Source organism: Geotrypetes seraphini, chromosome 10, assembly GCF_902459505.1.
Source record: "Geotrypetes seraphini chromosome 10, aGeoSer1.1, whole genome shotgun sequence".
Classification (NCBI taxonomy): domain Eukaryota; kingdom Metazoa; phylum Chordata; class Amphibia; order Gymnophiona; family Dermophiidae; genus Geotrypetes; species Geotrypetes seraphini.
This window is the reverse complement of record NC_047093.1, coordinates 46,900,530-46,913,114: the sequence shown is the minus strand read 5'-3', so window position 1 is coordinate 46,913,114 and position 12,585 is coordinate 46,900,530. Positions and strand designations below refer to the sequence as shown.

Below are 12,585 nucleotides of genomic sequence, written 5' to 3'. Positions count from 1 at the left end.
AAGGATTTGAGCCAGTCTAGTGGAGAAGTTAGCTTGGGTCCAGAAAGAAACAATTTGATATCCCATGATGAGGCGCCTATCCTAACCTCCAGTGGAGAAACAACTTCAGTCTTCCAGAGAAGGAATGAAACTGGGGTTCAGTGAGTCAACATACTACCAGTCCCTATTTTCCTTCAGTCTGAGGATACCATAGTTGAGGTGTATCCAGGCTAATTTGGAATGATTTGTAGTATCTGCCTGTTGGATTTTGTTTCTAAAAAATTATTCAGAAAAGCAGCTTTTGCATGAGCAACCCAGATCTGTCACTGCTTAGATTTGTTTCTCCTTTGAGATCCTGTAAGCGTTTGTCCCCAGGGGTAGGAGGAACAACAAAGTCTTATACAGAAAAAAAAAAAAAAAAAAGGAGACCAAGTTGCTCTTATCCTTCCCCCCCCCTCCTTTTACTAAGCCATGGAGGAAGTTTCTACCACAGCCCGGAGCACTAAATGCTCCAACACAGCTTTGACGCTCATAGAATCCCTATGAGCATTGGGGCATTTAGCGCCCCGGGTCGCGATAGAAGCCTCTACTGTGGTTTAGTAAAAGAGAGCCTTAATCATTCATTCATGTAAATGAATAAACCAGAGGTTTTCAACCCAGTCCTTGAGGCAGACCCAGTCAGTTGGGGTTTAAAATATCCCCACTGCAAGCCTGGCACCCAGAGCTGGGCGCAGGAATCAGTACTGAGTGATATTCCACAAAGGGTATGTGCAGTTTATAGAAAAGCACACAAAATTATAGAATAAGTAGATTAGTCTTCATCCAAGCTTTATTCAGCTCAAGACACCTCCCAAACCACATAGGACAACTCTACCCCCAGTGGTATAGTAAGAGAGGGCAGGGGGCAGACCATCCTGGGTGCTGTATTGTTGGGGGCGCTGGTACCTCTCCGCCTCCCCATGCCAAGCTCGTGCCCTCTCTTCCCTGCCCCCCGCACCTCTTTATATCTTCATGAGCAACTACTCTGGCCTGCTGCTTGTGCCAGCCTAGCTCCCTCTGAAATCACTTCCAGGTCGCACAGCCAGGAAGCAACATCAGAGGGAAAGCCAACGCTGGTACAAACAGCAGGCTGAAGAAGCTGCTCATGCTGACGAAGATTTAAAGATGTTTAGGGCTAGGAAGGGAGGGTGTGAGTGTAGCACGGGGAGGGGGGGGCAAAAGGAATGGGGGGATGGCATGGAAGGAGCGGGAGATGGAAAGGATAGCACAGGGAGGGGCACCACCACCCCAGACACCTCCTATCCTTGCTATGCCACTATCTGTCCCGCCATGTGTGTGTCTGTCTTTCTTTCTCTCTCTCTCCTTGACCGCTTTCTGTTTGCCTTTCTTTCTGTTTCTCTCTTTCCTTGGCTGTCTACAACCACCCCTTGCCTGCTCCCCCTGTCCAGCAGTAGGCCTTCTCCCTTCCTTTTACCTCCCTCCCTGTCTAGCAGCACCTCTTCCCTGCTCCCCTTGTCCAGCAGTAGGCCTCCCTTCCTGTTACCTCCCCCCCTGTCCAGCAGCACCTCTTCCCTGATCCCCCTGTCCAGCTGAGGTGCTGGAAGCATGGAAGAGGGGCTGCCACTATTCCACCTCGCCTGCCTTTGCATCCCCTTGCTGCTGGGTGGCGGCAGTGCCCTGGACCTGTACTTTTCAGGCCTCAAGGCCGAAGTGGTGCTCAACCTCTCGCTGGGGGCGGACTGTACTTAATGAAATTCGCAGTGCCAGAAAGGTTCTGGACACAAGCTGGGAGGAGGACTGGTGGCTGCTGAGGCTGCGGCCGCCAGGAGACTGCGCTCAGTTGCCCAGGAACCCCGTTTCACTTTCAGTGCACCTGAGTGGTGGCAGAGCCGGCACCGCGCTGCACCTGCGCCTCTGGGTCCACGTGCACGGCCCGCATTGCACACTCCAAGGAGGGGAGCAGAAGGAACGACCTGATCTCCTCATCCGGCACAACCTGCACCTGTGAGCCCCACTCTGCCTTCCCGCAGGGGACATGCTGTGAGTCGCCACCGACCTGGTCACTAATCCTCAGACTGAACCCCGGCAGCACCCAGCAATGTTTGAAGACTTCTTTTCCATAATGCAAGTCCGAAACCTATGTCCCCGCTCTCTTGGCTTCTGCTCTGCCGCTCCAGCACTAGTCTCTGTCTCTGACAGACCTCGAAGAGATTTTAGCGCTGACGGATCCGTCTCAGCATAGGGAGGGAAAAGTATTAGGATCCGTCAGCGCTAAAATCTCATTGAAGTCTGTCAGAGCCAGAGACTAGTGCTGGAGCGGCAGAGCAGAAGCCAAGAGAGCGGGGACATAGGTTTTTGACTTGCGTTATGGAAAAGAAGTCTCCAAACGTTGCTGGGAGCTGCTGGGGTTCAGTCTGAGGATCGTAGGCATGAGGCAGAGCCTCGGCTGCTTTCCTTCCTCTGAATTGCTCGATGTACCCCTCTGCTCTGCCTTTCTTGGGGAAGGGGTAAAGCGCGGGCCTCAAGACCTCGATGAGATTTTAGCGCTGACGGATCCTAATACTTTTCCCTCCCTATGCTGAGACGGATCCGTCAGTGCTAAAATCTCATCGAGGTCTGTCAGAGACTGAAACTACAAGTGGCACTGACACGGACCGCAGATTTTTTAAGGCCGTGCGGGTTAGATCCGCGAGGTCCGTCAGGTCCGTGAGGTCCGCGTTTTACCCCTTCCCTAGATCTCATGCAAATTCATTTGGGAAATCCTGAAAACCCAACCTGACGAGGGCCGAGGATGGACACCCCTGCTTTAAGTAGAGCTATTGAAGAACTCCAAGTCATCAGGATAAACCTGAAGCAGTTCTAGGTTTCTATTATTCTATGTACAGACCTGTAGGACTGATTTTCCTATATAAGTCAGTATTATATTATATGCAGTATCCTTGTATATAATAGCAGTAGGACAGATTGACTCTGTTGGCAGAGTGGCGAGTGCACATGCCTGTTAGCACAGATGGGCACCCACTGGTGAAGGACAGACACATGGTAGGTGGAGCACTATCACAGGAGCAACTGAAACTGAATAGCCATAGGCGAGAAGAGAGAGAGAGAAAGTGAGTCTTGGAGGTGAGGGTAGGGAAAGTACCTGGAGCAGGAAATGAAGAGAGTGCAGGAAGAAGGATGGGAGAAGTAGAATTCCTGAGCCAGGATGGGGCATGGGGTTAAATGCTGGGGCAGCCACAAAGGTTTGCAGGTATCTGTAACGGTATATGTTCTGTGGGATGGTCAGATTCCAAGAGGGAGGTTGTATGATCAGTCTTGGATTGGAGACCACCCTATCCCGATTTATTATGGGACCTGCATTGCTTTCAATGGGTAAAAAAATCCAAGACTGCCAAAAAGTCTCCATCTTGGAAATGGGTAATTTAGCAGCCCTGGGACTTACAGTGTTTCTGAAATAATTTGCTAGAGGTAATAGCTGGATCGATGTCATAAAGAGAAAGACTACTGCGTAAGTAATGGTAACAAGTTCCCACTTAATACAATCACAAATGAAACGAACTTGTGTGACTTGGCTGAAAAACTTTTCAAAGCCAAGTAATGTACATTTATATATGAAACCCGCAGAGTCCTGCGCTGTTCGGTGTGATTACTGAAACAGCATGGCAGGTAAGCAGTTTTCTTTCATTGGGCATTCATAGTTTTGAACGTTTTTTGCATTTTTTATTAATAACCTCTTTTTTTTGCGTTCTTTAGTCGAAAAGTACTGTATTATATGCAACTAAGCAAATAAAAATAACTAGCGACACTTATCTTTGGTTGACTGCTTGTGAGTCAGAAACGCTCACATAAAGCCCGACGGGACCTGTTTCGCCATTTTTGACCTGTTAAACACGGGTATAGCTGTGCACAAATAGCTTGACCCTTGAAAAAGCCTTAATCGGCGAAACGGGTCCCGTCGGGCTTTATGTGTACCGGCTGAGCGTTTCTGACACACAAGCAGTCAACCAAAGATAAGTGTCGCTAGTTATTTTTATTTGCTAAGTTGCATATAATACAGTGCTTTTCGACTAAAGAACACAAAAAAAGAGGTTATTAATAAAAAATGCAAAACACGTTCAAAAATATGAATGCCCAATGAAAGAAAACTGCTTACCTGCCATGCTGTTTCAGTAATCACACCGAACAGCGCAGGACTCTGAGGGTTTCATATATAAATGTACATTACTCGGCTTTGAAAAGTTTTTCAGCCAAGTCACACAGGTTCGTTTCGTTTGCGATTGTATAAAGAGAAAGGGTCAGTCCTGGTTGTGCCATTAAGGGTCTGTGGGCTTGTCATTCCAGTTTATCTAAGAAAACCAGAAATTCACCTTCCAGTGCGAAAAGCTGGAATGGAGTCAGGCTTCCTGTGGTAGCATATTCCATTATACAGGGCCTAGGAAATGGAACAGTCTCCCCGAGTACATTCTTCGGCAACAGAATTTTAAACGATTGCTTTAAACGGCAACTTTTTTGCCAAATGGAATACAGGGATATAAGACTGTGATGTGAATAAGGAAGAGATGATGACAGTAAGGTGCTGGTCGCCTATTTATTTTATAGATTGTATTTTTGCTTTGAGTTCTTAATAGCGTCTTGCATTGTTTGTTTATTTATTGTTGATTTTGTATGCAATTTTGTAACCCGCCCTGGGTAAGGGTGGGATATAGTTTCAAGTTTATTAGGATTTTATATACCGCCTATCAAGGTTATCTAAGCATTTTTTTACAATCAGGTACTCAAGCATTTTCCCTCTCTGTCCCGGTGGGCTCACAATCTATCTAACGTCCCTGGGGCTATGGAGGATTAAGTGACTTGCCCAGGGTCACAAGGAGCAGTGCGGGGTTTGAACCCACAACCCCAGGGTGCTGAGGCTGTAGATCCAGCCACTGCGCCACACGCTCCTCCTTTTAAATATCGGGTAGCCCTAGAAATGATCCTTAGTTATATTCAACAATCATGGAAGGGGTTTAGATATCAGTGCAAGTTACCTTGGCTCTCTCCAAACTTTTCCTTTGTTCATGGAACACCCCTGGACTCTTCAGTGCTAGAATCACAAACACAGGAAAAGCAGGATGATTAGTTGGAAAAAATCAGTCAGGGGATGTTTAAAGACCAGAACGTTCCTGAGTCGCTTGTGGAATGCTTGCTCTGAATCAGCAGGATTTCTAAATGATTTTAGGTCAAAGCCAGTTCTGGATTTTCCCTTTCTTCATTTAGGGAAGAAGGAACTACAATTCCATAGATGCAATGAGGCCACAGAAGTGCTAGCTTCCTAGTTATTTATTCAAATGTTCTATACCATTCTCCCAAGGCAGCTCAGAATGGTTTACATGAATTTATTCAGGTACTCAAGCATTTTTCCCTGTCTGTCCCAGTGGACTCACACTTTATCTAATATACCTGGGGTAATGGAGGGATTAAGTGACTTGCCCGGGGTGCTCACAATCTATGTAATGTACCTGAGGCAATGGGGGGATTAAGTGACTTGCCCAGGGTCACAAGGAGCAGCACGGGTTTGAACCCATAACCTCAGGGAGCTGAGGCTGTAGCTTTAACCACTATGCCACACTCTCCCTGTTTCCTTTAAAGGCAGATCACAAAGCTATTTCTGTAAGTAAAAACAGCATTTTATCCACCAAATATCCACCGTGGATTGAAGACAAAGTTTTATTTTATTTTTCTTTCCAGCTTATGATTTATCTTTAATCTTATCTATTGTTTTGCCTTTTGTCTTTGTTTTGTTCTATTTCTATCATTTAAATTTCTCCAGAATTCTACTGTTCAACGGCTCCCCCTTCTGCTTCTATTCCTTTCTCTCCTCTCTTCTACCTTCCAAAGTATTTAGATCAATGCTGTCTTGTTAAAATGTTTATTTTATTTTTATTTTTCCTCTAACTCTACTTTTCACTTCTCTATTACCCTCCAGGTACTTTAGTTAGATTGTGAGCCTTCGGGACAGTAAGGGAATTTTTCAAGTACCTTTCTTATTTCTAATCTTAATGTATATTTTCTGTAAACCGCTTAGAACCTAACGGATGTAGCGGTATATAAGAAATAAATTACATTACATTACATTACATTACAAATAGGGGTATGAAAATTGCTCATGCACAAATCAGGTTAAATTATCCAACTTGTTCTACAATACATGTAAGTTTGTCCATTACGTTCTGAATCATTTCCAGGGACAGGGATAGGAGAGAATAACATGCAGAGGTTTGATTATTCAAACTACCTGCATTGCATTTTTGGCCTTACAAGTTACCTACAGATAAAGCAGGCACATATGTCTGTGGCTTATTTTTGAAAGGATAATAATGAAAGTAAAATTACGCATGCAATTTTTCTGTGATTATTGGTGCAGGTTTGCTTTGATAAAGGCAGTTTATTTCTCCCTCAGACAGGCCTATGGGTACTGGTTTGGAAAAGAAGGTGGTCAGATACAGCACTGGAGGAGCTAAGGAGCCCAGAAAACACCCTATCATAACAGAAGGCAAATGCAGTCCTTGCTATACTCTTATTGCAATAATACATTTGTACTTCCAGTTTCCCAAAAACACCAGGTCTAGACTCTCATATGTGAAATGGGGTAAAACCAAGGACATATGAATTTATTTGGTGATCAAGGTAAACCTTTAGCCTTGTGCCCCTCCTCTCAATCAGATCCCTGCCCAGTGCCCACCCCTGAGATTTGATGGTTAAACTCAACAATTCACGATCACCTCACCCATCCCCGAACGATAGAAGCATACAAATAAAGGCCATAAGGCCCATTCATTCAGCCCATCCGTATCATCTGCTAGCTCTTCATTCCCCTAAGACAGGGGTAGGCAACTCCGGTCCTCAGGGGCTGGAATCCAGTCGGGTTTTCAGGATTTCCCCAATGAATATGCATGAGATCTATTTGCATTAGCTGCTTTCAATTCATATTCATTGGATTTTGGCCCTTGAGGACCGGAGTTGCCCACCCCTGCCCTAAGAGATCCCACATGACTGTCCCATGCTTTCTTGAATTCAAGCACAGTCCATGTCTCTAGTACCTCCACTAGGAAGTTGTTCCAGCATCCACTGTCTTTTCAGTAAAGTAGTATTTGCATGCTTTTAAATATTAAACTTTGCTTCCTTGACCCTCCCGCTTCTTACAAAAAACAAAAAAAGGGCGAGTCTCTCGTTTAAAGACCTTTAGAGGCACAAGTTGCAATTACTATACTGTCCACTGCTTATACTCCTCCATAGAAGTGACCACAGTGGTGTAACCCATGAGTTGACCAGTTGTTTCATGAGGCGATTGGAGAGAGCAGGAGAAAACAGCAAAAACAGCAGAAGCTAAGGAAAAAAAAAAGAGAGAGACGGTAGGGGGGGAGGGGTACTTGAGTACAAACTGAACCCTTCACCTCAACCAAAATGACTGAAAAAAAAATAAACAAACTTTAGTGATGCTGAAAGGAAGAAAGTTCTGTTCTTTCTAGACTGTTCTTTCCCAGAACAGAAAATGTAAAGCAGGATAGATTTGGGTTAGGTATTAAGAGGAACTTTATAGATATTCATGTGAATACGCACATCAGCCCTGATTCTATAAATTGTGTTTATAGGCAGTGGCACCTACCTGATTTCCACATGAAACTTAAAATTTTTAAATTGGCTTAAATGGCATGATAATTGAATTGAAATACCTTTCTACCGTTTGAGGATGGTGCAATGATAGACTCTTTGGAAGTCCTTACAGGGGTCGCTGCCCTGGTTTGGTCACTTTCTTACCATATATTGGTTCTGAGCACCTTCGAGGTTTAAAGGCGTTTTCATTTTGTTTTTTGTTTCCTTTTTCGTTTTTGTTAGTTATGATAATTGAAAGAACAGAATTCCACAGAAAAATTGGTGCAGCACCTACCAGCATCTAGCCACGCCTACACAAAATGTAGGCGTGGTTAGGGGCGGAGTTTGGGCATGAAATGTTAGATGTTGGCAAATTAGGCCAGGAGAGCCCCGGCCTAATATACATTATGACACCTACCGGCACCTAAGTTGAATTAGGTGGCGCCAGGCGCAATTCTATAAATGGGGCCTACCGATTTAAGCGCCGTTTATAGAATCAGGGCCACCCTGCCTTTCAAAATTCATAGTGGCTAGCATCAAATAATATCATAAAATATGATGATAATCAACACCAGAATGAGTTACGTAGGAGGAACTATTTTTAAGAGTATCTTAGCCAAACATTTATCGGAGGTGGTTCATGTGCATGTCGTCTGTTCCCCTGAGGACTTTTTCAGCTCTTCTACACTTATTTTATTTCGTGAGAAACTTTTTTTAAAAAAATTTACTTGTATATTGTCAGCCAAAAACACTAATTATGAATGATTATTATGACACTTTCATGCCATAAAGAGGCCATAAATGTGCGGCCCTGATCTTCAGCTGGCTGCAATCAGCATTAAATCTGGAAATTCAGTGCTAGGCTCCGACATTGAATTTCCACGTATACAGAGAAGCATGATATTCAGCACTTAACTGGCTATAAAGAACTGCTTAAAGACAGGATGGTGCTTTATGCTGCTTATTTATGCAGTTGCCTTAGCTGGTTAGCATAAGAACATAGGAATTGCCATACTGGGACAGACCGAAGGCTCCGTCATGCCCAGCATCCTGTTTCCAAGTACCTAGCTAGATCCCAAATAGTAAAACAGATTTTATGCTTCTTATCCTAGGAATAAGCAGAGGATTTCCCCAATGTACCAAGGACAGGCAAAAACACCTTCTTACAGCAGAGAGACCACAACTGACAGTGAAGGCGACCTCCAGGTGCTAGAGTACTTTATTTATTCAAATAGAGACTCCTCGCATACATGTTGTGGCCAAAATGGCCTGCCACAAATACATAAATGATACATAAAAATGATTAATGCTACTAGTCTTTAAGACTGTTAAAAATGATTAATGCTACTAGTCTTTAAGCCCGTTACATTAACGGGTGCTAGAATAGATGTGTCTGTCTGTCTTTCTTTCTCTCTCTCTCCTTGGCTGCTTTCTGTCTGTCTGTCTGTCTTTCTTTCTTTCTGTCTCTCTCTCTCTCCTTGGCCACTGTCTCTCTGTCTTTCTGTCTCTCTCTCTCTCTCTCTCTCTCCTTGGCCGCTGTCTGTCTTTCTTTCTGTCTCTCTCTCTCCTTGGCTGCTTTCTGTCTGTCTGTCTTTCTTTCTCTCCTTGGCCACTGTCTGTTTCTCTGGCCCCCTGTCTGTCATTCTTTCTGTCTGTGTCTCTCCCTGGCCCCTTGGCTGTCTTTCTTTCTTTCTGTCTGTCTCTCTCTCTCCCTGGCCCCCTGTCTACCTATCTCTCTCTGTTACGCCATGCCTGCCTGTCTCTCCATGGCCCCCTTCTGTCTCTCCTCTCAAGCAAACCAAGATTGCTGCCTGCCCCCCAGCACACCCCTTCCCCCTCCACTTCCCTATACAGCAGTAGCAGCTGGATGCCTCGCAGCACCCGCACCCTGTCCGCTTCGTCCAGGCTGAAGGACACCCTCTTGCCGTTGGTCTTGGCGCCGCTCAAACCACTGCATGTGCCGCAAGCTGCCGCATACCGCACGCCACACGTGATGCAAATTGAACACGGTCACGGAAGCACACAGCATGGCGGCAGGGATCATAGCCTCCTAAGTGCGCATGTGCGCTTAGGGTTTTTTTTTATAGAGGACTAGCTGATGCCCCGGCGTTGCACGGGTATTTAATTATAGCAATAACACTGTAAATGGATTCAAATAAAGATACTTTATAGTGGTGAATGAATGCAAGTCTCACTGGAATTAGCAATCTCTTAAACTGAAAAGGAAGATCTGTTGGAATAAGTGGCATCCAAAAGTTTCAGTATTGATTTAAACAACTCAATATGTGGAAACTCAGGTTGAAAAGAAACTCCATGCAGTTTTTTCCCGATTCAGAATGGAACCTGTGTGCCTAGTTCAGCATATGTGAGTACTCATGTAATGTAATAACATTATGAACTGGGGTGCATGAAGGAAACAGTTACAAACACAGTTAGAACATACAAACTCTATATGTATGGTGTCCGTGGTAGAATAGAAAAGATGTCCCTAGTGGTTATAGTGTCATATAAAGTGTTTTATAGTTGGAATTACTGTGAGAATGGCAGCTTTTTACATCCTTTCCATTGACATGGATGGGTGAAATAAGATTTTCTGTTTGTAGCTCCGCCCACGTGTGCAGGTGGGCCGCGAGACCCCCAGAACATATCACCCCAGGTAGTGAGGGATCTGCATACCAAGTTTCGTTCAAAGCGGTCAAGCCGTTTTTGAATTAGTGTGAGAATGGCAGCTTTTTACATTTTTTCCATTGACATGAATGGGTGAAATCTGATGTTCTGTTTGTAGCTCCGCCCACGTGTACAGGTGGGCTGCGAGACCCCCAGAACATATCACCCCAGGTAGTTGGAATTACTGTGAGAATGGCAGCTTTTTACATTTTTTCCATTGACATGAATGGGTGAAATCTGATGTTCTGTTTGTAGCTCCGCCCACGTGTACAGGTAGGCTGCGAGACCCCCAGAACATATCACCCCAGGTAGTTGGAATTACTGTAAGAATGGCAGCTGTTTACATTTTTTCCATTGACATGAATGGGTGAAATCTGATTTTCTGTTTGTAGCTCCGCCCACGTGTGCAGGTGGGCCGCGAGACCCCCAGAACATATCACCCCAGGTAGTGAGGGATCTGCATACCAAGTTTCGTTCAAATCGGTCAAGCCGTTTTTGAATTACTGTGAGAATGGCAGCTTTTTACATTTTTTCCATTGACATGAATGGGTGAAATCTGATTTTCTGTTTGTAGCTCCGCCCACGTGTGCAGGTGGGCCGCGAGACCCCCAGAACATATCACCCCAGGTAGTGAGGGATCTGCATACCAAGTTTCGTTCAAATCGGTCAAGCAGTTTTTTAAATACTGTGAGAATGGCAGCTTTTTACATTTTTTCCATTGACATGAATGGGTGAAATCTGATTTTCTGTTTGTAGCTCCGCCCACGTGTGCAGGTGGGCCGCGTGACCCCCAGAACATATCATCCCAGGTAGTGAGGGATCTGCATACCAAGTTTCGTTCAAATCGGTCAAGCCGTTTTTGCGTGATCGCGGCACATACACACATACATACACACATACATACCTCCAATTTTATATATATAAATAATATGAAAACAAAATATATCATATTGTACAAGCTATGTATATATTAATTGGTTCTTTTAAACCAACTTTCCTTCTTTAAAAATTTTTTACATATGTGCCCAAGTATGAAATGAAGGTAGTAGCCAAATTCCTGAAGGAAGTACCTTAACAAGTAATGCTTCTAGGCAAGATAGAACAAAATGAAGTCATTTGATATGTCATTCATCATATGCTTTATTAGTTTTTTGGGGTATTTCTATGTGTTTTTAAATCATGCTTTATTTTATTATTTATTTACATTTTTATACATTGCATATTTTAATATAATACATTTTTTTTACATATGATGTATGTATTAATAATGTATGTTGACATATTTATAGGTTTTGTTGGACTGTAGACTCCTGATGCAGGCTGTTTTGGTTAAAACACGTACATGTCAAATCTCTATGTGGATTTCCCCAAGCCATCTCAATAAGGGCCTATAGACTTTTCTTTTAGGAAATTATTCAAACTTTTTTTTTAATGAGTACAGGCAGCATATCACATGGGTATCAACCTGATTTAGGCCAATCCTGACAGACTGATTGGATTCTGAATTTGGCCTTCTGCATCAATGGATTGGTTGTAGTTCCAGCTTCTCCAGGAAAAGCAGAAAGAGAAGTCCATAAATGCAGTGGAGCAAAACTTCTGCCAGGATTGAGTTGGGTCAGGTAGCAACTCTGCATATCACAGTGCACGTGAAAGTTCTATTTAACTCATAACTCCCCTCATCCTAAGCACCCCGAAAAACTCCCTAAGCCCCTACTTGTCCTGCTGTCTTTTAATTTAGATTATAAGCTCTACTGAGCAGGGACTGTCTCTTAAATATGTTGTTGTACAACGCTGTGTGTGCCTATCCGCACTATAGCAACGATAAATAGTAGTAATAGTATTCTATTTCTATACCACTTTTTTTTTTTACCACTCAAATACTACATTACATATGAAATAACATATACTAGTAACATATTTCTGATATTGAGCCACCCATGCCTTCTTACTAGTGAAGCAATAGGCTGTGAAAAAAGCAGGTCTAGGATATAGCGACCACTGAGGTCCCAAGGAGAAAAACAACTGACCATACCTCCTGGCCGCTCCCTCAAAACCGAAACAGCCCCCAAACGCTCATACTTACATTTCATACCCAGACTATGGCACACCATCCTCTCTCCCCATTTGTTAGAACACTAGATGGACTTTGGAGCTTCAGGAAGGCCAAGAAAACCTTCCTCTTCACAAACCCAGCGCCTTATAGACATGCACCCAGAAATGCCATTCATAGTCACCGCACCTACGCCACCTACTCTCACCAGATGCTGCTTAGTGTAATATGTTTTATTGTCATGTCTATATTGTCAA

The 12,585-nt window shown here is 43.9% G+C and overlaps 1 protein-coding gene across 10 annotated transcripts in view; it reads right to left on the bottom strand.

Moving 5' to 3' along the window:
• MYOCD (myocardin) overlaps nucleotides 1-12,585 on the bottom strand; it is a 157,723-nt gene that overhangs the window by 90,734 nt on the left and 54,404 nt on the right. For 4 of the 10 annotated variants that reach the window (XM_033962042.1, XM_033962038.1, XM_033962036.1 and 1 more), the window contains one exon: nucleotides 5,007-5,062. The exons of 5 other annotated variants lie outside the window; for them this stretch is intronic. Coding sequence is in view for 4 of the 5 variants with exons in the window: in XM_033962038.1 (XP_033817929.1) it covers nucleotides 5,007-5,062 (56 nt within the window). In the remaining variant the exon portion in view is untranslated. Of the gene's footprint in view, nucleotides 1-5,006; nucleotides 5,063-12,361; nucleotides 12,549-12,585 lie in introns of those variants that run through there. One more of the 10 variants, XM_033962037.1, reaches the window with a different exon arrangement.